Source organism: Urtica dioica, chromosome 10 (genome assembly GCF_054948205.1).
Source record: "Urtica dioica subsp. dioica isolate 48M chromosome 10, U.dioica_male_clone48M_v1_H2, whole genome shotgun sequence".
NCBI classification, from domain to species: domain Eukaryota; kingdom Viridiplantae; phylum Streptophyta; class Magnoliopsida; order Rosales; family Urticaceae; genus Urtica; species Urtica dioica.
Window position 1 is genome coordinate 17,906,105 of NC_142765.1, and position 25,479 is coordinate 17,931,583.

General features: G+C 39.8%; 2 protein-coding genes and 1 pseudogene across 2 annotated transcripts; 2 read left to right on the top strand and 1 right to left on the bottom strand.

The window, feature by feature from the left end:
• The first annotated feature begins 364 nt into the window (after positions 1-364).
• Positions 365-1,066, top strand: LOC149383662 (uncharacterized). The gene is made up of 2 exons (XM_089627872.1): positions 365-620; positions 717-1,066. Exons 1-2 carry the CDS (start codon positions 365-367, stop codon positions 1,064-1,066), a joined length of 606 nt encoding a protein of 201 aa, XP_089483998.1.
• Positions 1,067-2,770: 1,704 nt separating this feature from the next.
• On the top strand, positions 2,771-4,544 carry LOC149383663 (uncharacterized). Its single transcript, XM_089627874.1, has 3 exons — positions 2,771-2,894; positions 3,008-3,768; positions 4,068-4,544. The coding sequence occupies exons 1-3, from the start codon at positions 2,771-2,773 to the stop codon at positions 4,542-4,544; spliced, it is 1,362 nt and encodes a 453-aa protein (XP_089484000.1).
• Positions 4,545-16,293: 11,749 nt separating this feature from the next.
• LOC149383664 (uncharacterized) lies at positions 16,294-21,465 on the bottom strand (annotated as a pseudogene).
• Positions 21,466-25,479: the final 4,014 nt, after the last annotated feature.

A 25,479-nucleotide genomic window follows, 5' to 3' on the forward strand; every position in this document is an offset into this window, starting at 1 on the left:
CTCAGAACCAACAACTTCCTAATATCGCTGGTAAAACAATGACCAACGACCATGTCGGAACTCATCACTCGCGCCACCCAACATATCTCCGTTAAGGAATACCTCGATAGTCGAAAGACCAGCGACAGAGGAAACCGTCGAAGAGAAGACGATGAATTCGAAAGCGATTTACAAAGAAAGAAGAACCGGACTACGACGGCTACTGTCTCGAACGTTCGTCCACCGACCCGCAACCTCTACTGCTCGAAACCCGCAACCTCTACTGCTCGAAAAGTTCCAAAGAAACGCAGACTTCACTCCGCTTAAAGCCACGCCAGACAGGATCTTTTCATTACACAAGTCCATGTTCACCGACCCGATGCCCATGTATGCAGATCCATCCATGCGAGACAAGAGAAAGTACTGCGAATTCCACAAAGATCACAGTCATTTCACCGCCAACTGCATCCAACTAAGGAGACAGATCGAGGATCTGATCCAGAATGGAGAATTAAAAGATTTTGTCCTATTGATGGTTGCCAACCCAGACCCCGCTAAAAGGAGATGCGCTACACAAGCCAACAAACAGGAAGACCACGGGAATAGGCCTGCCACCGACAACAACCGTGGCGTCCAAGGGAGTGCGGCAAAAGCCCCACTTAATATTGTTACGACAATCTTTGGGCGACTCGAAACGGAAGACACTGCGCATGAATGAAAAAACTACGCGCGAGCAGCTACTGGGGAAGCTCACTCTCATCACATCAACCTCACGGAAAGGAAATGGCCAACCACCCCGTATGAAACAATTCATTTCACTGAGGAAGAAGCCCTCCAAGTGATGCACCCGCACAACGATGCAATCGCCATTAAGGCGCAAGTAGCAAACAACATGGTAAAAAGAATCCTCATTGACAATGGGAGCTCATCCGACATATTATTTAAAACGGCCCTTGAACGAATAGACCTGGGCGAGATCCACCCAACCCCAGTCAAGACCCCGTTTTTCGGTTTCACCGGAGAGCGTGTCGACACGGAAGGGTCCATCAATCTCCCAGTTACCTTCGGAACAGAAGGGGAAGCCTAAACCACGCGATTGGTTAACTTCTTAAGTGTGGACCACCCTTCCGCCTACAACATCATCATAGGACGTCCTACGCTCAATAAACTCTGTGCCGTCACCTCAACATACCACCTCCTCATGAAGTTCCCGACACCGTCGGGGGTCGGAGTAATGAAAAGAAGTCAGGCCGATTCAAGGATGTGCTACGTTCAGGGATCCCGCAACAAGAAGGTCAACATCACTGAAGAAAATGATAAGATAATGGGGGCTATATACCAGATCGAAGACAATATCTCAGACGAGGTCAGCAAAGCCCAAATGTTCGGAGACCTGGACCCAAGAGGAGAAGCCGACACAAAGAAAGTGGAAGCATCAGATGATCTCACCTTCGTGATACTCGACGACGACAAGCCCGATCAAGTTGTCAAGATTGGAGCACACCTGCCAGCGGAATTAAAAGATCAACTAGGAGCATTCCTCAGAGAACACAAGGATGTCTTTGCATGGACACATGCAGACATGCCCAGAATTGACACAGAAATCATTACGCACCGACTCAATGTGCTTCTAGGAGGAGCGGGAAAAGTCCAGAAGAGAAGATCTTTCAATCCTGAGAGATACCTCGCGATCAACGAAGAAGTGGGAAAGCTGATCACCGCCAAATTCATACGCGAAGCAAAGTTTCCTAAGTGGGTCTCAAATGTGGTTATGGTGAAGAAACCGAATGGAAAATGGCGAATCTACATCGACAACACTGACCTTAATAAAGCATGCCCGAAGGATTGTTTCCCTCTACCAAGGATTGACCAACTAGTTGATTCCACCGCCGGACATGGGCTCATGAGCTTCATGGATGCATATTCCGGATATTATCAGATAAGGATGTACGAGCCAGATGAGCTCAAGACCACATTCACCACTGATAGAGGACTCTTTTGTTACCAAGTAATGCCATTCGGATTGAAAAATGCTGGAGCCACATATCAACGCTTGGTGAATCAAATGTTCGCCAAACAGATCGGAAAAACGAATGAAGTCTACGTCGACGACATGCTTGTCAAAAACCTCAAGGCATCAGACCACGTCAAAGACCTGAATGAGACATTTGCGCTACTCCGAAAATACAAGATGAAACTGAATCCTAACAAATGCGCATTCGAGGTTGAGTCCGAAAAGTTCTTGGTGTTTATTGTCAACCAACGAGGAATAAAGGCTAACCCCGAGAAAATTCAGGCTCTACTAGGCATGAGATCCCCCACAAAAGCAAAAGAAGTTCAGAGCCTCACAGAGCGGATAGCGGGATTGAGCCGGTTTGTTTCAAAGGCGAAGAACCGCTGACAGCCTTTCTTCCAGGCCATCAAAGGAGGCAATAACTTCGATTGGAGCAACGAGTGTGAGGTTGCATTCCAGGATTTGAAGACATACTTCTCCATACCACCACTCCTAGCAAAACCAAAGGACGGTGAGATCTTTTACCTCTATCTATCTGTGTCCATAAGAGCAGTGAGCGGAGTCATCGTCCGAGAAGAAGAGAGAATGCAATGTCCCGTGTAGTACATAAGCAAGGCCCTCCTAGATGCAGAGACTCGATACCCAGAGATAGAAAAATTGGCCCTCGCTCTAACAGTAGCATCAAGAAAACTCCGGCCCTATTTCCAAGCACACCAAATCGTGGTGAGAACTAAATACCCAATCAAGAAGGCCTTACAGAAGGGAACGTCAACAAGGATGGTTGTCTGGTCTCAGGAACTGGGCGAATACAGAGTAGAGTTCCAACCAAGGGTTGCGATCAAAGGACAAGCTGTCGTCGACTTCATAGCCGAGTTCACGTACGATGTGGACGTCCACCACGGTGAAAAAGACACACAAGAGCAAGAAGCATCAAAAAAAGGAAAGCCACCCCAAACGGACCCATATGGAGCCTCCACGTGGACGGAGCATCCAACACTCGTGGATCTGGAGCAGGAATCGTATTCGTCAACCCAGACGGAGCAAAGCTGAAATACGCTATCCATTTTCAATTCAAAGCCTCGAACAACGAGGCCGAATACGAGGCGCCCCTAGCAGGACTCGACATAGCCAAAAAGCTCGGTGTAACTAATCTCGAGATTCACTGCGACTCATTACTCATCGTCAACCATGTCAAAAGAGAATACCAGGCGAAGGAGGAAAACATGCTCGCATACCTCAAAGAAACCAAACTCCGACTTGAAGAAATCTCATGGTACAAGATCACGCAAGTTTCCCGCGACTCAAACGCCGAAGCAGACGCCTTAGCTCGAATGGCCTCCGGAGCCGATGATGAAAATCTGGGGAAGGTACCACTTGAGACCCTGAAACACCCGTCAATAAAAAAGGAGGAAATAAATGCTATAGAAGACAACCCGAAGCTAAACTGGATGACACCTGTTGTAGACTATCTCCGTGATGAAATCCTCCCCACCGACCGAGCGGAAGCCAACAGAGTAAAATATCAAGCGCAAAGATATGTACTTCAAGGAACCACGCTGTATAAAAGAGGAGTCTCACAACCGCTCCTTCGTTGCTTAGACGAGGTCGAGGCCAATTACGTCTTGAGAGAAATCCACGAAGGCATATGTGGAAATCATTCTGCAGGGCAGTCTCTGACGCTAAAAACCTTGAAGCAAGGCTACTTCTGGCCAACGCTCAAGAAAGATGCATTTGATCTTGCCAGAAAATGCGATAAATGTCAACGGTTCTCGCATGTACCAAAACAGCCCCCAGAACCATTGTGCCCCATCCTCGTTGCTCGGTCGTTCGCCAAATGGGGAGTTGACATAATCGGCAAACTGCCCATGGCGCCATGACAACGAGTGTACGTGATTGTGGCAATAGATTACTTCACCAAGTGGGTAGAAACAGAACCCTTAGCCAAGATAACTGAAGCAAACACAACCAACTTCATATGGAGATCAATCATTTGTCGCCACAGCATTCCAGCCTCTATAATCACCGATAATGGCTCTCAGTTTGACAACAAAAAAGTAAGGAGATTTGCAAACAGCTGAAAATCAGCAAGACATTCTCATCACCACGCCATCCACAAGCAAACGGCCAAGTCGAAGCAGTAAACAAGACCATCAAGGAGACGCTGAAGAAGAAGCTGGAAGAGAAGAAAGGTGCATGGGTCGACGAACTCCCTCTCGTCCTCTGGGCATGTCGTACAACGACTCGCACCGCGACAGGAGAAACCCCATTCTCCCTCAGCTACGGAGTCGAAGCTGTCATCCCTGTCGAGATCGGAACTCCATCCTTCCGAATGGAAATCTTTGACGAAGAAAACAACAACGAGGCACTCCGGATGGAGTTAGATGTTATCGAAGAAAGGAGAGCGGAAGCATTCACCCGCATGGCCGCCCAAAAAAGGGTCGTGGAGAAGCACTACAATTCAAAAGTCAAGGCTCGTCGCTTCACCGAAGGAAGACTCGTCTTACGAAAAGTATTCCAGAACACCCAAGTACACAAAGCAGGAGTACTCTGACCAAACTGGGAGGGACCATACCGAGTCCGGCAAATAATACGGGATGGAACATATCGCCTCGAAGAAATGGGTGGAATAGAGATCAAACACCCATGGAACGCAGAGCACCTCCGCCAATATTTTCAGTAGGCCACAAAGCCGAACTACTTGTCTTTTGCAAACTGGCAAGCACCCCTGCCAAAGTTTTAATTTTAATGTATTTTACTTTCCAAAAGAGGCCACATAGCCCAAGAATGTAATGTAAAAAAAAAATTTGGAATCAAATTTAAGCATGAAAACTGGGGGTTAACAGAATAAAAAAATAAAGAGAGCTCGCGCCGTCGAGACTCTAACAAAAAAAAAGCTCGTACCGTCGAGACTCACAAAAAAAGAGCTCGCGCCGTCGAGACTCTAACAAAAAAAAATAAATAAAAGAGCTCGCGCCGTCGAGACTCCGATAAAAAAATATATAAAGAGCTCACGCCGTCGAGACTCTAACAAAAAAAATAAAAGAGCTCGCGCCGCCGAGACTCTAATAAAAAAAATATAAAGAGCTCGCGCCGTCGACTCTCACAAAAAAAAAGCTCGCGCCATCGAGACTCTAACAAAAAAAGAGCTCGCGCCGTTGAGACTCTAACAAAAAAATATATAAGAGCTCGCGCCGTCGAGACTCTCACAAAAAAAAGAGCTCGTGCCGTCGAGACTCTAAGAAAAATAAAAATAAATAAAAGAGCTCGCGCCGTCGAGACTCTGATAAAAGAATAGATAAAGAGCTCGCGCCGTCGAGACTCTAACAAAAAAAAAAAGGAGCTCGCGCCGTCGAGACTCTAAAAAAAATATAAAGAGCTCGCGCCGTCGACTCTCACAAAAGAAAAGAGCTCGCGCCGTTGAGACTCTCGCAAAAATAAAATAAAAATAACAAAAGAGATCGCGTCGTCGAGACTCTCACAAAAAAAAAAAAAAAAAAAAAAAAACTGGCGCCGTCAATACTCTTACAAAATATTACTTTAAAAAAGATTGCATAGATAATCCATAGACTCTTAAAGATTATACAACTATTAATGCTATAAGGGAAATTGTTCATTTGTCGAATAAACCCAAAACGGGGACCCGCAAAAGATACAACGGGCTAGAAAGACGCTCAACAAGCTACGCCACCAAAAGGAAAAAACCAACAAATGATAGTTTTCCCAAAAGCATACAAACATAGTAACTACGCAAAAAGACAAGCACGGAATGTCATAAGCGACCATACGAACAAAGGACATGCAAGCTCCTAAAGCGACGAGTCGCTATCACCACTCAGGTCTACTCGCTCCTCGCCCCAATGGGGAACCTCCCGTCCTCGCCATCGCCTGGCTCAGTCACCTCTGGAGGCAAGTCAGAAGGAACATATGAGAAGGAAATTGGGAGACCCGGTTTCTCCACGATCGTCTTCTTCTTCCCCTTAAAGATCCCACACCAATAAGAAACCAGACTGTCGTATGCTTGATCAGAGATGAGCTAGCGCCGCCTGATCAGAGATGAGCCACACTCCGCCCGAGACACATCACGCCCCGTACAAATAGTGTCACGATCTCCTCGAATAGCATGTAGGTCCGAACGCAGACAAGGAGCTCGACCGCCTGATCACGGTCCTTTCCCGAGAATGCAACAACCTCTTCTCGCAGCTTCTTAATCATTTAAGCTCCTTCATCTCGACCAGCCTTCAGACCCTCTTACCTCGCAAGGCGGAGGGTTTCGAACTATGTCTCGGCCTGCCTCGCCAAGTCACAGAAGTTGTGTTTAGCAGCAAAGAAAAAAACACACCGCAAAAATAAAAAAAATATTTGGAGCACCAAATTCGGAAAACACCACCAAGTAAAAAAAAATAGTGAGCGAAAATTCAAAAAAGATCTGGGTGATTGAAGCTTACACATCCAAGTTCACTGGAATGTCCAAAACGGTACCGAAAAATTATAGTTTCATGCACGATGAGTCGCACGTAAAACTTGGGGGGTTAATGTTATGGCGTCATTTTTCGTATGGGAAAAACGACAATCCAAATGCAAAAACGACGCAAAACCGGAGGATCCCTCCGGTAGAACCCACAAAACCGGAGGACACCTCTGGTAAAACTCACAAAACCGGAGGATCCCTCTGGTAGAACCCACAAAACTGGAGGATCCCTCCGGTAAAGCTCACAAAACCGGAGGATCCCTCCGGTAGAACCCACAAAACCGGAAGATCTCTTCGATAAAACCTACAAAATTGGAGGATCCCTCCGGTAAAATCCACAAAACCGGAGAATCCCTCCGACCAAAGTTTCCATAACTTTGCACACTCAAAATTCTATAAATACCCCCCTCATTTTTTTTTACCAAAGGAAGAGAATTTTCAAGAGAACAAAAGCTCACAAAAGCTCTCAAAACTCACAAAAGCTCTCAAAGCACTCAAAAGATCGGAAGAGACCAAGAAAAATAAAAAGACAAAGGGGGAGAGAAGAGAATAAGGAATCAAGACCAAGAGAAGAGAACGAAGAGAAGACGAAGAATCTGACGAGAAGACGAAGAACACGAAGAACGTGAAGAACGCAAAAAACACAAAGAACACAAAGAACGTGAAGAACACGAAGGCCGACTATTGGCGAAGTGACGAGGAGCCGGAAACCACTTTCCGGTGAGACAAAGACGACGAGAATAGAAGAACTTCACCACACCTAACCTACGTGCGGTCATAGGGTCCGGACCCTAGATCGAACCACGGACGGTTCTGAATGATAATCCAAAAACGCGATTAACAGGTCTCATGTTACGCCCTGAGATATTTATTTTATTGTTTCGAATAAGAATGAAATTATTAGAATGAGATATCGGACTTTCGAGAGATCCGTGCTCTCCAAATTGAACTAACTATCTAACCAAATCTTTCCAATACTTTTCCGATGCCTATTTTCTTTCCTTCGCCTCTTATTTATATTACATAAACGGCTTAACTAACTAATGCTACCCTTACAGTCCTAACAACACCGTCCCCCTAAAAGGCCACTTTGTCCTCAAGGTGGTGCTTTTAAATGCGCTTCCCATCAGCTTTCCTTAATCCGTGCCCACGTTGTGCTGCAAACAATAAACTCATTTCCTTATTTCTTTTACCAGCCCACTTGAATTGGCCCAGTAGGCCCAATTATGTATCCTAGCCCTAGGGATCTCCTTGGATTTTAGTTGTGTTTGCTCTCCGCCATAGCCAAATTTATCACTAGAAATCCACAACCGTCTCTGCCGAAGAGCCGCCGCTGCCCTTCGGATTTCCTTATCTGCTGCTGGAATGACACGGTCGCCGCTTCTTCTTCTTCTTCTTCTTCTTCTTCTTCTTCTTCTTCTTCTTCTTCTTCTCATCTAACTTGAGAAACGTAGCAGTGAATCTCCTGATTTCAGCCGCCGTCGCCGGATTCTCTCCGCCGTTGCCGGAGTCTTACCGTTGTCGCCAGCGTGACGCGTCATCGCCACTTCTTCTCTGCTTCTTCTTTTTCTTTTTCTTTTTCCTTTCATATTAGTTTTCTTCTGTCGGACTTTCCCGTGCCTTCACGGACAGCAGGCTCATCGCCGGCTCCGCCTCACACTCTGACGAACACCAATGAAATGGACTAGAGACTTCTTCAAGAATCGAAGTCTTGGATTTGCGACTCCAAATGCTTGAACGTCATCCAGTCGCATCAAGAGGATGAGGACTGAGAACCTCGTCGCGCACCATTTGCGCCGCCCGTGCGTGCTCTCGAAACCCTAGCACGCCTCTTCCAACGTTCTCGCGTTTGACTCTCGTCGCCGGTGCTGGTTCATGAAACCCTAGGCCATTTCCTCCACAGTTCTCGCGTACCTCGGATCTAGCTCTAAGAATTTCATCGCCGCCTGGATTTGTACTCGACGTGGTCCCGCGTTTCGTCGCGTCTCTGCAGTCAACCGGTGCCGCGAAAGCAATATCCGGTGTGAGTTAATCGGCGTTCTTCGGTCTGCATAGATCCAAAAGTCTTCTCAATCATTCTCCTGAGCCGATCAAAACTGGCATCCAACCTCGCCGTGAGTCCTTGCAGATCAGCGTCCATCTTCTTCTGAATCGCTGTCGTGTTCTCCGATCTTGATTTCCAATGAGATACTTGCACCACCGGCGGCGGCTGAAAGTGGTTGAGAATGCAGAACTTCAATTCTCTCCAGGATATATGAATCGCCGACGACGATCCTTCTATCAAAACCACCGTAGCGCATATCCAACCATTGAATCTTCTGCGATCTCTAACTTCTCGTACTCTTAGTACCCGTAGAAAGAGAAGAAGTACTCCATCGATGAAATCCAGCTCGCCGAATAGCGGCCGTCGAAAGTCGGAATCTGATTCCACATCCTCGAGATCGTCGCTGCTCTAATAACAATTGTTACGTCCCAAGATATTTCTTTTATTGTTTCAAATAAGTATGAAACTATTACAATGAGATATCAGACTTTCGAGAGGTCTGTGCTCTCCAAATTGAACTAATTTTCTAACAACTATTTCCAATACTTTTCTGGTGCATATTTTCTTTCCTTCACCTCTTATTTATAATACGTAAACGCCTTAACTAACTACTAATTGTAATTACAATGCTACTCTTACAGTCCTAACACAGAGCAGCTCGACAAACTTCAATGGCTACTCAACCGATCCAAGCTAGCGTCTTTTTGTTCGCTACAAATCTTGTTCCGACGACATTGAAGCTCGATCGAGACAATTTCTTTATCTGGAAATCTCAGGTCCTTCCATCCATAAGAGTGCGGACCTAGAAGGTTTCATCGATGGATCTAAGTCATGTCCTTCGAAATTCGTTGAGCTTGCTGATAGCTCCGGATAGGAATCAATGGCGAAAGGATCATTGTCAATCAATGACTTCATAATGAAGATTCGCATAGTGGTAGACAACCTCGCCACACCGGATCAGCTCTTCACCGACGAAGAACTCCTTCTGTACGTTCTTCGTGGCCTCAACGCCGACTACAACTCGGTAGTCGCTACGCTCGAAAGCACGCTCAAAGGCACGGTCTCGAGCATCAGAGCCGTCTTGTTCGACGCATATAGCCAATAGGGTCACAACACACAGGCCCAACTCTGGCTTGAGAGGCTCGCTGACGTGGTCAACAACTTGGTGGATGGAATCGCCGCTGAAGGACTGCGCCGAGGGTTGACTTCTTGGCCCAGTCGGAGCAGAAGTCTGAGAGAGGTAGGCATTTTCTTTTCAAGCTCCAACCACTTTTTTTTCAGTACAAGCTTGCCAGAGAGGTAAGCGGATTCCAGAAGAGACTGGGTGCGATCTCTGCGACACCATCCAGAAGCACTTTAGCTTGAAAATCTGGGTGTGCGTGTTTGACGATTTTGATGTGAAAGTGATTTTAGGATTGGTTGTTAGATCTTTGGCTAGTATAAGCACAGGGGTTGGAAGATAGTACGATGGAAGAAACACAGAAGAATCTGCGGGAGAAAATGGACGGAAAACGATACCTTTTCATGCTCGATGATGGATATGTTGTTACCACACGCACTGAAAGTGTTGTATAGCTCACAAGCTCACAATTATATCTATGGGCTTATCCAAAAAATCACATCACTTAAGGAATTACGCATCGAATCCTGTGAAGATCTCATGGCTCTCCCTGAGTGGCTTCAACACATTTGTTGTCTATGGTGCCCACAAAAAGAGTAGTAGTGTCTATTTATGTACATTTGATGTCATATAGTATTACGAAGACTCTTACTTGTAACTGCTGAATAATCAATAAAACTTGAAACATTCATTCATTATTCCTTGTCTGTTTGAAGCTTTATGATAACCTATAGTCTTTAGTCTTTAAACAAACCTAACAACACATGAAGAGGCAAATGTAGATTTGCATTAACAAACTCTTCCTGGTTTGCTTAAAACTACATATTCACAATCTAAGGATCAAAGGACTATTGATCTCAGTACGATTGTTAGGAGAATATAGGGGAAATAGTGGCAAAAATACTTAATGTTTAGACAAAACACTACTTATATACTCATTCTTTTTTTTCTTGGGCAAAAACACTCAAAGTTTCAGATTTAGTTACACGTAAGTACTTTTCCGTTAAAATTTCCGTTTGAACTTAACGGTCCAAGTAGTAACGGACCCAGAATAACGTAACATGTGGTATTTTTGCCAAAGAAAAAAAACTTTGAGTATTTAAGTAGTATTTTGACCAAACATTGAGTATTATTACCACCATTTCCCCGGAGAATCTATGATGTCTGGTTGTGGGACATTGAGAGTTGGAGACTCTATAGTTCTTCTAGGTATCTTCTGGAGGTACTGAATTAACCAGTGCACTTCTAGAGACAGAATAAGAACAAACCATTTAACCTCTTATGTCTCGAAATCACTACGTATGAATTGCATCATGCTTACCTCAATCCTGAAATGAGACATGTCATTTCATAGCTTACGTATTCTCACTTTAGAAAGTCAGAGTTCGGATTCACTATGTGATTCTGAACAGGACCTATTGGTGAAGTACTAAGTTATGAAAATGTCATGAGTAACTTTGTGAAGATCTCATAGATATGGAATTCATATACAAGATTGCTGAAATGCAATGTATATCACATCATGCTTTGTTCATTGGAATGTGAATAAATGAAATGCCCAGTGTCCAAATTGAGTCATGACTCTTTTGGATGAATCAATATGACTTGTTAGCTCATAGTCAATACATTATTTCTAACTTTTTCACAAGCGACGAAAGAGTTGAGGAAATAACAGCTTGAAGGGTAAAATGATAATTTTGTAAATCTCGACTAGCTGATGATATTCATGAAGGGTAAACATAGATAATATTCGGTGGATCCACTCATCACAATTAAGTTGAATTCTTGAGTAGAAAATAAATTCATTTGAACCGAGAGATTCTCAGTGTCAACTCTTTAGTGGAGTTAGTTGACATTAAGCTAAACTTGGAAAAAGTTTGTGAACTTTTGAGTCCAAGTATTTTGGCTCAAGCTTTGTTCATTTGGATCAATGAGGTCACTGTCACAAATCATATCGAGTAGGATTAGTTAAACTAGAAGCTAAGTAAAAAAAACGAGACAAGTTTTACGAAAATTGTCAAAAGGGTATTTTTGTCTTCTTTGAACATAGGACGAAATGAATGTCAATAAATTTTTTGACATTGTCATATGATGACAAATGAAATACTCGGCCATGATGAGATTTTTTGGCCTTGAGGATTAATTTCATTTCATGGAATTTTTTGCCTTATTTCGAACATTCTTTCGTTTCGTCTTCCTCTCCTATAATCCTCCTCTTCAAAATCATTGTCAATGTCATCTTCTCTCTCATCTTAGGGTTATCTTCGCCTTGCTCTGTTTGGAGCTTATTGGTCTTCCTCCACTCTTTCTACACGTTCACGAAACAGCTCCAATTCTTCCCTCATCAACTGCCTCATCTCGCCTATCATTGCTTGCATCATCAACCTTCGGTCTGGAATTCCCTCAGTTTCATCGTCGTTGTTTGACATTGTTGCTGAAAAATAATGCTAGTAATAAAAAAGACCTCACAAAATCACTCTCCCACTATTTACACTCGTAAATGTCACTCCGCACTCGTGTTTGTAATAATGGCTTTTTCTCGAATGTGCTCTTTGCCTTTACCACTCACACAATCCCTCTAGTTCGTATCGAACTACTCAAATAAGAACAAAGCAAGACTTTGAAAAGACAAACCAAAAAGACTCTGGCAAAAAAAAATAATGTGAAGGCTATGACTTAGATTAATTGGCTGACCTTAGAAATACAATTGACAATCAGACCAGACCCAGATTTTGCAATTTTTTTTTTTGTCTGGTATAAGAAGCGTCAAATATAAAAAAGGAAAGTAGAAAAAAAAGGGGAAAATAAAAGGAAAAAAAAAACAAAAACAGGAAACCACTTAAAATATTGAGAAAAAGAAAATTAAACAAAGAATTTTGAGTGAAGCTGCGCATAAATTTCTTTAGGCACAAAAAAGACAGGAAACAAACTTTTCCCTGAATATAAGGTTTACTAATAAACCCTTAATTGATTATAGAGATTATAAAAAGATCTTCGATTTGAAATATTATGCGCCTAGATCAGATACCAGAATCAAAAGGTATGACTGTTTCAAATCTGACCTAAAAATAATTTCGGGAAACAAGTATTACTATTTTTTTTTTGTGATGAATAGATTCAGATGGCTGAAATGATAAAGACGAACAATGGAAAAAAAATGATAAGCAGACCTAACGTAGAGCAGAGCTCTGATACCACTTGATATGGACCTCGATCGACTTGCTCTGAGACCCAATATCCTAAATAGCACAGCGGCGGATAGTTCTACGAATTAGGAACGAGGGTGGAATGAATGATGCCACGAACGACAGTGAAAGACCGTCTGATGAGTCAGGATCGAAATCTCACAAGCACTGCTTTGCAAGGATTCGAGTAGTTCTTAAGACGTACCAAAGAAAGAGAGTAAATTTTCACAAGTTTTGAAAAGTTGTAATCTGAGTTCCCATTTCATTCAGCTTAAAAGGCTATTTAAAGATGTTTACAACGACCCTAAATTCATCATACTAGGTCCTTGTAACAGGCCCATGACACTTGTTTTAAGCTAAATAACTATCAAAATAAAAGGCTCAACCCAATACCAACACAAATGGGTTCTAAACAACAAGTTTATGGCCTAAAACATAAAATAAAGCATAGTCTAAATACTCAAGAATTAAAATGATGTCTTAATCAAGGCTGATCCGAATAACATTCTTAAATGGTGTATATTAGCCTCTTTGGATTCCTTCTTTCTCCCGCTTATCTCTTGCTTCATCTTGGAGCTTCATGATCAGGTTGTTAAGCTCTTCCTTGAATTTCTTGGCGCGAGCTTTTGTCATATGTCCTAATGGCACGTGATACTTGGCTTGCGACTCCTTGCTGGTCATGTTCTCATCATTATATTTATAGCATAAAAAATTTAAAAATAACAAATAAAATAAAAAGTTAGGCGCTAATTTTAAAATATTGACACCGTTTGACATAATTTTGCTTTTAAAAAAATGCTTTAGATTATGCTTTTGAAAAAAACTGATTTTCCCAAAAACTACGAAAAACTTACTTTTTTTATTTTCTTTTATACTTAGCATAATCACTTTTCAACTTTTAATAAAAGCTATTTTACCAAACATTTTGAAATGCTTGGGCTTTAAAAAAAATTATAAAAACGGGCTTAATAAGCTAAGCTAAACACAATCATTATCATTTTTTGCCCTCATTCAATTTTACTTTTTACTCTAATTGTTTTTTTTTTTACTGTTACACCCCAAGTTTGATGTTTGGCTCCGTCCGAGAATAACACAAAACCAAAATACTTAAAAGAGAGCAAGGCTTAATGGAACTAGTCCAAAAAAAAAAAAATAATAAAAAAATAAAAAAAACCTTAATGGAACAAAGGGATGGATATTTCCAAACACATGCAACGCACAGAGCGAAAAAGAAGATAGTTGTGAACTTAAATTTGAACAAGACTTAGTTAAGCCTATGTTGACCCACTAGCATCTAATGGGGAATCGTAATTCTTGGCAGATGATCGTCAAATTTTTCACATTCCACGGCTGGAAAATGTGCCAACTGTTTAACAATTTCAGCATGTAGGTTCTTGGGAAAAAGGTACTTAGGTTCTAGTATGGAATGAGCTTATTACCAATATCGTCTCATGGTCATGGACCTCAGAGCTAATCAGCTCCTTAGTGTTCAGTGTTAGTTTTCGAAACACTAGAATGTAAGAATAATTTAAACGATCCTAATAGTCAAGATCTTAGAACTAGATGATTCTCACAGAACATTAGGGATTGAGAAAACCTACCTCGATCCATGACGAGAGTGACGATGACAGCAGCGGATAATCACCGGAATTGGTTTTTCTCTCTTGACCTCTTTAGACTTCAGAGGTTTCTTTTGATGGCAGATGAAAACTACGCAATAGGTTGAGAGAGGATCAATCCCTAGGGTTTCTCTTTATATAGACCCACCATCAGGGTATAATAGGAATTTACCTTTTAATTAATTAACCAATCAGATTTATCAATATTCTATTAAACTAATGACTTGATATTTCATATACACGTGGGCCACATAATAACCCACGTTCAAGACCCACTAATGGGCTTTGGGATAAATGAGGTCCAACATTCTCCCACTTGGCCCATGTGTCATACCATATAGTTTAATAGTAAAACATAAGTGCGCATATCATAAGATAAATCCGTCATAAAATTGATTACATCATAAAGTCTCTATTAAGTATGAAAACTAATAAGGATCATAGCGGTTGTACGTCAATTTATCGACATAGTCCCTTCCATGTATCACAATACTAGCTTCACACCTAACATGACACGTAATAAGGTATTCATAATGGTCCGAATCTTGATCATATAATGCATTCATGTATATACTAATCATAATAGAAAACAAGATTCATTACTTCATATCAGAAACTAAATAAACGAGCTCAAAGTGTCAATCACATAAAACATACATTACGTCAATGATGACATCCAAGGATCCCCATTCTTTCGACATGTTCAGTAAATGCCTTTGGAGACAATCCTTTCGTTAATGGATCTGCTACCATAAGCTTTGTGCTAATGTGTTCGATTGACACCCTTTGTTTCTGAACTTCTTCTTTAACGGAAAAGTATTTTATCTCCATATGCTTAGCACCCTTCGAATACTTGTCGTTCTTAGAAAAGAAGACTGTTGCGGAATTATCACAGTAAATTTTCAGCGGCTTAGCGATAGTGTCGACAATTCCAAGCTCCGAAATAAAGTTCTGCAGCCATAACCCATGAACTGTAGCCTCAAAGCATGCTACGAACTCAGCTTTCATAGTGGATGCAGCAATGACAGTCTACTTCGCACTCTTCCATGAAATCACTCCTTCGGCTAAAAGGAACATATAGCCAAAAGTGAACTTTCTGGAATCCACGCATCCGGCATAATCTGAATCTGAATATCCTATCACCTCGAGGTGATCGGATCTTTTATAAGTGAGCATACGATCCTTCGTTCCTTGCAGATACCTCAGTGCTTTCTTTGCAGCTTTCCAATGATCTATTCCTGGATTACTTTAATACCTGCCCAGCATTCCGACAGCAAAACTAATGTCTGGCCTGGTACAAGTATGTGCGTACATCAAGCTTCCAACAATAGACGCATAAGGAATTTGTTCCATTTGTTTGCGTTCCAATTCATTTTTTGGACATTGATTGAGACTAAATTTATCTCCCTTCTGAATTGGAACAACACCTGCAGAGCATTTGTCCATTTTGAATCTCTCAAGAAATTTATTAATGTATGCTTTCTGAGACAATCCCAACCATCCTTGTGATCTATCACGAGATATCTCTATTCCGATCACATAGGATGCCTCACCCATATCTTTCATTTCAAAGTTCTTAGAGAGAAACTCCTCGGTTTGACGTAATAAACCAAGATCATTAGTTGCAAGTAAGATGTCGTCAACATACAAAACTAGAATTATAAACTTACTCCCATTGATCTTCAGATATATACATCGGTCAACGATGTTTTCTTTAAATCCAAAAGATGTTACGGTATCGTTGAACTTGAGATACCATTTTCGGGAAGCTTGTTTAAGTCCATAAATTGACTTCTTCAATTTACATACCATATGTTCCTTTCCGTCAACCATAAAACCTTCAGGCTGATCCATGAACACTTCTTCATAAATTCCCATTCAGAAAAGCAGTTTTCACATCCATTTGATGGAGCTCTAAATCGTAATGAGATACCATAGCCATAACAATCCTCAGAGAGTCCTTTTTGGAGACAGGTGAAAAAGTCTCTTTTATAATCAACACCATCTTTCTAAGTAAAACCTTTGGCGACAAGTCGAGCCTTGTGTCTTTCGATATTGCCATTTGAGTCGAGGCCCACTTGCACCCGACTCTTTTACAACCTTCAGGCAACTCAACAAGGTCCTAAACTTCGTTGTGATCCATAGATTTTAGCTCTTCTTTCATGGCGTCTAACCACTTAATAGAATTCTCACTTTCTATGGCTTGTGAAAACAAAACTGGATCATTATCAATTCCTAAGTCGTATTCCGACTCTTGTAGATAAACCACATAATCATCAGAAATAGCGGATCTTCATTCTCTTACAGATCTTCTTAATGCGACTTCTTGTGGTTCATCTATGATAGGTTCATTTGGTACGACATCATTCAATGGTGCTTGGTCGTTAATTTGTTGTTCTTGCAAATCATTATCATGGTCAACATGAACAGGAACAACAACTTGAGAATAAGGTAGAGGCAAAGGTACTTGCACTCTAACTTCTTGGATTTCCACATTACGTGGTTCCAAACTCCCACTGACTTCACCATTTTCGATGAACCTAGCATTACCAGTTTCAACAATTCTCGTACTATGGTTAGGACAATAGAATCGATACCCTTTAGATTTTTCTGGATAACCAATGAAGAAACCACTGATTGTTCTTGAGTCCAGTTTCCTTTCATGTGGATTATAATTTTTACTTCCGCTGGGCAACCAAAAACATGCAGGTGCCTTAAACTAGGTTTTCTTCCCGTCCACAGTTCAAAAGGTGTCTTAGGAACTGCCGTACTGGGAACCCTGTTCAATAAATATACAGCGGTCCTTAATGCATGCATCCACAAAGATTTGGGTAAAGAAGAATTGCTTAACATACTCCTAACCATATCTATTAAAGTACGATTACGCCTTTCTGCTACACCATTTTGTTGTGGTGTTCCTGGCATAGTGTATTGAGCAAAAATACCACGGCTTTCTAGGAACTTAGCAAATGGACCAGGGCACTGTCCACTTTCATCATATCTTCCATAGTATTCACCACCTCTGTCAGACCTGACAATTTTCACCTTTCTTTCTAATTGTATTTCAACTTCATTGATAAACACCTCTAGGGTATCTACCGATTGAGATTTTTCATGCAACAAATAGACATATCCATAACGTGAAAATTCGTCGATAAAAGTGATGAAATACCTTTCTCCACCAAGTGATGGAACGTCAAATGGCCCACATATATCGGTATGTATAATTTCAAGGAGTTGTGAGCTTCTTGTGGCTGCTTTCTTAAGTGTCTGTCGTGTGTGCTTTCCCTTAATGCACTCAACACAAACTCCAAGATCAGTAAAATCTAAATTAGGTAGGATATCATTCTTTACCAACCTTTCGATTCTTTCTTTGGATATATGACCCAAACGTTTATGCCACAAGTAAGCAGACGATTCATTAGATAAATCACGTTTAGTACCAACATTATGATGCACGGTTAAAAGAGTTTCAGCAAAAAGGGTATCAAGCTTTAGTTTGTACAAACCATCACAAAGAATACCAGAACCCAATAAAAGATTTTGTTTGAATAAACTGAAACATCCATTCCCAAAATTAAAAGAATACCCAGCTTTATCGAGTTTAGATATGGAAACCAAATTGCGAGAAACAGAAGGAACATAAAAGGTTTGAAAAAGGTCTAAATGATGCCCAGTATCTAGGACTAAACGATAGGTTCCCATGAGGATGAATTTTTCATTTTGGCTTATGGTTTGGGTCGTAAGAAATCCCTGCATCGTATTTGAAACATGAGTGGTACAACCAGAATCAAGCCACCAAGTATTATAAGGAACTTCAGCAAAATTTGATTCGAAACACACAAAAGCACTAGGCTTACCCTTTCTTTCGAACCATGCCTTACGTTTTGGGCAATCTTTCTGCCAGTGCCCAGTCATTTTACAGAATCGGCACGCATCATCGCTTAGTTCCTTCTTGTGGATTTGGACAGATGACTCATTAAGCTTTGATAGTCCTTGCTTGCCCTTTCCAGTCTTCCATGGTTTCTTTCTAGCTCCTTTATGACCAACGAGATTGACAGAATGATTTCCCGATTTCTTTCTAGCTTCTTTCTAATTGTATTTCAACTTCATTGATAAACACCTCTAGGGTATCTACCGATTGAGATTTTTCATGCAACAAATAGACATATCCATAACGTGAAAATTCGTCGATAAAAGTGATGAAATACCTTTCTCCACCAAGTGATGGAACGTCAAATGGCCCACATATATCGGTATGTATAATTTCAAGGAGTTGTGAGCTTCTTGTGGCTGCTTTCTTAAGTGTCTGTCGTGTGTGCTTTCCCTTAATGCACTCAACACAAACTCCAAGATCAGTAAAATCCAAATTAGGTAGGATATCATTCTTTACCAACCTTTCGATTCTTTCTTTGGATATATGACCCAAACGTTTATGCCACAAGTAAGCAGACGATTCATTAGATAAATCACGTTTAGTACCAACATTATGATGCACGGTTAAAAGAGTTTCAGCAAAAAGGGTATCAAGCTTTAGTTTGTACAAACCATCACAAAGAATACCAGAACCCAATAAAAGATTTTGTTTGAATAAACTGAAACATCCATTCCCAAAATTAAAAGAATACCCAGCTTTATCGAGTTTAGATATGGAAACCAAATTGCGAGAAACAGAAGGAACATAAAAGGTTTGAAAAAGGTCTAAATGATGCCCAGTATCTAGGACTAAACGATAGGTTCCCATGAGGATGAATTTTTCATTTTGGCTTATGGTTTGGGTCGTAAGAAATCCCTGCATCGTATTTGAAACATGAGTGGTACAACCAGAATCAAGCCACCAAGTATTATAAGGAACTTCAGCAAAATTTGATTCGAAACACACAAAAGCACTAGGCTTACCCTTTCTTTCGAACCATGCCTTACGTTTTGGGCAATCTTTCTGCCAGTGCCCAGTCATTTTACAGAATCGGCACGCATCATCGCTTAGTTCCTTCTTGTGGATTTGGACAGATGACTCATTAAGCTTTGATAGTCCTTGCTTGCCCTTTCCAGTCTTCCATGGTTTCTTTCTAGCTCCTTTATGACCAACGAGATTGACAGAATGATTTCCCGATTTCTTTCTAGCTTCTTTCTAATTGTATTTCAACTTCATTGATAAACACCTCTAGGGTATCTACCGATTGAGATTTTTCATGCAACAAATAGACATATCCATAACGTGAAAATTCGTCGATAAAAGTGATGAAATACCTTTCTCCACCAAGTGATGGAACGTCAAATGGCCCACATATATCGGTATGTATAATTTCAAGGAGTTGTGAGCTTCTTGTGGCTGCTTTCTTAAGTGTCTGTCGTGTGTGCTTTCCCTTAATGCACTCAACACAAACTCCAAGATCAGTAAAATCCAAATTAGGTAGGATATCATTCTTTACCAACCTTTCGATTCTTTCTTTGGATATATGACCCAAACGTTTATGCCACAAGTAAGCAGACGATTCATTAGATAAATCACGTTTAGTACCAACATTATGATGCACGGTTAAAAGAGTTTCAGCAAAAAGGGTATCAAGCTTTAGTTTGTACAAACCATCACAAAGAATACCAGAACCCAATAAAAGATTTTGTTTGAATAAACTGAAACATCCATTCCCAAAATTAAAAGAATACCCAGCTTTATCGAGTTTAGATATGGAAACCAAATTGCGAGAAACAGAAGGAACATAAAAGGTTTGAAAAAGGTCTAAATGATGCCCAGTATCTAGGACTAAACGATAGGTTCCCATGAGGATGAATTTTTCATTTTGGCTTATGGTTTGGGTCGTAAGAAATCCCTGCATCGTATTTGAAACATGAGTGGTACAACCAGAATCAAGCCACCAAGTATTATAAGGAACTTCAGCAAAATTTGATTCGAAACACACAAAAGCACTAGGCTTACCCTTTCTTTCGAACCATGCCTTACGTTTTGGGCAATCTTTCTGCCAGTGCCCAATCATTTTACAGAATCGGCACGCATCATCGCTTAGTTCCTTCTTGTGGATTTGGACAGATGACTCATTAAGCTTTGATAGTCCTTGCTTGCCCTTTCCAGTCTTCCATGGTTTCTTTCTAGCTCCTTTATGACCAACGAGATTGACAGAATGATTTCCCGATTTCTTAAGCCCCGCTTCCTCTTGAATGAGCATACTTTGTAATTCATGCACATTCCATTTATCCTTCAGAGTGTTGTAATGCACGTGAAATGTGCCATACTCAGGAGGTAAGGAGTTGAGGATGAACGTTACGAGGAAATTTTCATTCACTTCCATTCCCATGGTCTTCAATCTTGCTGCAATATTCTTCATTTCGACAACATGCTCATGCATGGTACGAGAACCATCAAACTTCATGGTGGTTAACCTACCCATTAGTGCCCCAGCCCGTGACTTATCAGCCGAGTCGGACTGAGAGCTTTCTTCCACAAACTTCATAAATTCCTAAGCATTTTCAGTTTTCTTAAATGTGGACTTGATGTTGTCTTCTACAGTCATTCGCATATACATTAGGCTCGGTCTATTAGATCTTTCCCAAGCTTTATGGAATGATCTTTGGTCAGCGCTGCTAGCATCAGTTAGAGCAGCGGGTTTCTAACTTAAAAGTGCCAAATCAAGATCCAGAACACCGAGGTGAAACTGAACTTGTTCAGACCATTCAGAGAAATTAAGACCATTGAACTTAATAACAGACGTGGCTTGCGACTGAAAAGAAACAGGAAAAGAGGCTGCAAAAATAAATAATAATATATGCTCACACATTAATGCTTTGAGTAGTAAACCTAATCCATAATACAGATTCAGAATACGTGAAACAAACATAAGGTACACATTGAAGTCACATTTGGGCAGAACAACAATATATACAATAAGGTACACATAAATTATGCTAAATTTTTTTTTTTTTCTTCACATAATAGGTTATTGACATACTTGAATTAGATATATTTGAAATCTTTGGATATACTAAACATAACTAACCAAGCATATCAATTTACCACCATAATGTTCATGAATTATAAAACGAATAATCAACCTTTGGGCGATCCAAAATATTTTATAACCATGAACTTCAATTTACTCATGATAAACATAATGTCATTTAACTTAAAAGTATCGCATAAACATGGGTAATTGAATTTATTTAATTTGATACCCAAAACTTTCTTATTTGGTCACTTTGGTGACTAACAAATCAAACTTTATATGAATATCATAGTTAAAATAGAATGAATAAATATGATTCGGTAATGTCAAACTCCTCCAAGTAATTCAAGCTTTATTAATTAAAACCATCCACTGAATAATAAGAGGATATTCAGAGATATGCAACGTAATTTACCAAATCTGGGTATTCATGACATGAGAAACAAAACTCAAAAGAAATAGTTAACAGCGTCCACATTAGCAGATTTGATGACTTGAATATCAAATATTGTGCAATAGAGACTTTAACAAAAAAAAAAAAAAAAAAAAATCAATCTTTAACTTAAAGACGTGCAAAGGCATCCTGTCAAACTTATGTCTATTCAATAAAGGAAAAGGAAAACAAATAGGCTGACAAACAAAACTTGCAGCAAAAACAAGAGAATGAACCAAATACATAATTTCATCAAAATTAAAACAAACTTCATGCATTAACTTTCACGAAAATCCACAATAATCAATCAAACATTCAATATACGTTTCTAACTTCATAACTTGATTTCAATGGCCCACTCATACGGCACACTGCCAAAGAAGAATGATGTTCTTAATTCTTATCCATTAAAGAATCAGTGAGTATTTCGAAACCAAGAGTTGAAATCTCGCGCGAGATGGAGGTATCTCGCGCGAGATTTAAACTGTTTTTTGGGCCCGTCACAGGCCCAAATAATAATAAATGTAGCCAAATTTTTGAAGTAAGAATGCCCAACACACTCAAGCTATTTATAGTTGTTTCATTATTAAAATGTACATTTTACTTCCGATGTGGGATTCTTTTGCAATGTGATAGACTGCCACCTTGCACACATATGCGTTGCTATTTCTAAATTCTAATACAAGTTACTTGCTTTTTTTTTCTTTGACTTGTCAAACAGTGAGTAAAAAAAAAACAATACATTCTGTTACATGGGTTGCAATGTGATGACTGCCACACAATTCCTTGTAGACATATATGTGTTGCTATTTCTAATACACGTTTTTGAACCATGTAAAGAGAATATACTTGCTTTTTTTTCTTTGTCAAACACATAGTCACATACTATCTAAATATAATAGTATGAGTAAAAAAAATTACATTCTGTACAAAAAAATATATGTTTTCCTTATACAATTAAACTTTAAAAACATATATATATATATATATATATGGCATATTTTTTTTCCTACAATTGTCATTTATTTTTTTTATCAATTATTAAGAAAATAAAAAAAGACAAATGTATGTTTTATTTTATATAATTAATTTAGTTTTGGATTTGTATTATAATAGTATATAGTGTAAATGGAAACACTTTTATTTACTAGTAATTTCGTGACTGAATTGTGTTTTATGTGTTCGATACTCTAAGATTTTAAATTTATATTTAATAAATATGTCTATATATAAAAATTCTATGTTAAAATTTTCTTTGTATACATGAAAATTGGAAAGTATTTTTTTAAAATTTATTTATTGTTCAAATATCCCGCGGAATACCATTTTTTTGCGGTATACCCCGCGAAATGCGGTTTACCACGCGGTACGAGATACCCCGAACGTTCATCAAATACCGCGGAATACCATGGTACGGGACGAGATACCCCCAAAATTCGAAGTGCGGTACGACCGCGAGATGCGAGATTTCAATCCTTGTTCGAAACATGAAAACAATCACAAAAAAAAGGATTGATACAGATTCAATATTTGGGAATTTCGAAAGACAATCACAAAACGTAACTCGATCGGATCCGAACAAAATAATAGCAACACAGCGAAGATGATTCATAAACGGAAAATAACTAATTCACAATCAAGGCTCTGATACCACATGTAAGCATAATTTAAACGATCCTAATAGTCAAGATCTTAGAACTAGATGATTCTCACAGAACATTAGGGATTGAGAAAACCTACCTCGATCCATGACGAGAGTGACAGTGACGGTAGCAGATAATCACCGGAATTGGTTTCTCTCTCTTGACCTCTTTAGACTTCAGAGCTTTTTTTTTTATAGCAGAAGAAAACTACGTAATAGGTTGAGAGATGACCAATCCTAGGGTTTCTCTTTATATAGACTCACCATCAGGGTATAATAGGAATTTATATTTTAATTAATTAACCAATCAGATTTATCAATATTTTATTAAACTAATGACTTGATATTTCATATACATGTGGGCCACATAATATACCACGTTCAAGACCCCACTAATGGGCTTTGCGATAAATGAGGTCCAACATAGAACTCCGATCTAAAGGTCTAAAAATGATCATTTCAATTATAGGTAGGACAACCAATTTCTTAGTAACTGACAACCATTATTTATATTTGTGGGTAAAATTGTAATCGGGTACTCAATACTCAGCTCTCATTCGTTGGGTAGATGAACATCGAATGATGAACTAGCAGTTTGTGTTTCTTTCTTTCTTTCCTTTGAATTACAAAGTGTATTTTTTAGGAAAAAATAATAACTGTCCCTACTTTCAAGAGAGGGCCTCTTAATTATAGATTTTGAATTATCCGGGAACAGACTCTCGTTCGATATTATTACAAACATGCGCCTCTATGGTTCTCGACTATTTCCTCGCTTCTCTACTATGTAGTTCCTCTCGCCCGAGACCTATTTGGTCTTTCCTTGCCGAGACTGACATCCGTGTTCCTCATTCGCCGTAGTTATTTGGTGGTCTAGTGTCTTTCTCCGGGTTTTTTCCTGATCCATCTCAAAAACCAAATCACTTTGTAGAACATACTTTGACGTTTTCTTAGCTACTCATGACTTGTATAAATATTTGTATGACTCTAGTATTAGTGACTTTATTATTAAACGTTTGAATGACGATGGTATATTATGTATCGATTTTATTATTTGTGTGATTGAATTGAAGTAATTTTTTTTAAATTTTTTTTATTTTTTGAATTGTTAAAATAATATTAATTTTAAATGAATGAAAAATATTATGAATTCAAAACATGAAAAACTTGATTAGTGGCTTTAGTAGTGGAATGTTACTTCTAAATCTATTCCCGCTATATGGAGGGAATGGATTTAGAGAGACGACTTTTTTTGCTTCTAAATGGTATCCCGCGACAAGTTGCTTCTAATAACTTGTGTATATATGGTTCACTTCTAAATGAATTTTAGAAACGACATTAGTTTAGACTTTTTCGAAGCGATAAATGCCGCTTCTAATTGTGAGATGGGAAGCAAAACATTTTTTGGCCCGTCGTATTGATGATGTGACGGTTAGTCTTCGGCTCCCTACTTATCTTCATTTTAATTGAGAGACAAGTTAGAAGAGATGGAAGCCTCGACTTGACTATTCCATCATTGTCGTAAATTAACATGAAAAGTGTTTCTCATGTCGAGTTCCTAGCCATCATTAAAATACACTCATATAACTTTGAAAATTTCTTCGTGCCATCGACCCTTGTCGGCTTGCTGCTAAGCTATAAGACGTCGTAATAAACGAAGGATTTGGCTCCAAATCAATGGATTATGTTATTTTCTAAGAAATTGAAACACTTTCGAATTTTTGCTGCCATAATTTCCAGTGCTTTGGCCTCGACCTATTTGGTGAAGTAATCGCCTACGATTATGATGTACTTCACACTTCCTCAACTATAAGAGAATTCGACTATAAGAGAATAGCATGATGAATGGAAAATGATGTGTTACTTGAGCACTAAGATTCGCTAGTGGAGTTGTAGGCACTGACGCATGGCTTTGAAGGTATCGCATGGTTAGGTGTATTTCTAAGTTTCAATCTTAGTTTTCCAAAATTATCCTTGACGTTGGACCTACTGGCCCTGAATCTATCGACTGCGTGGTTT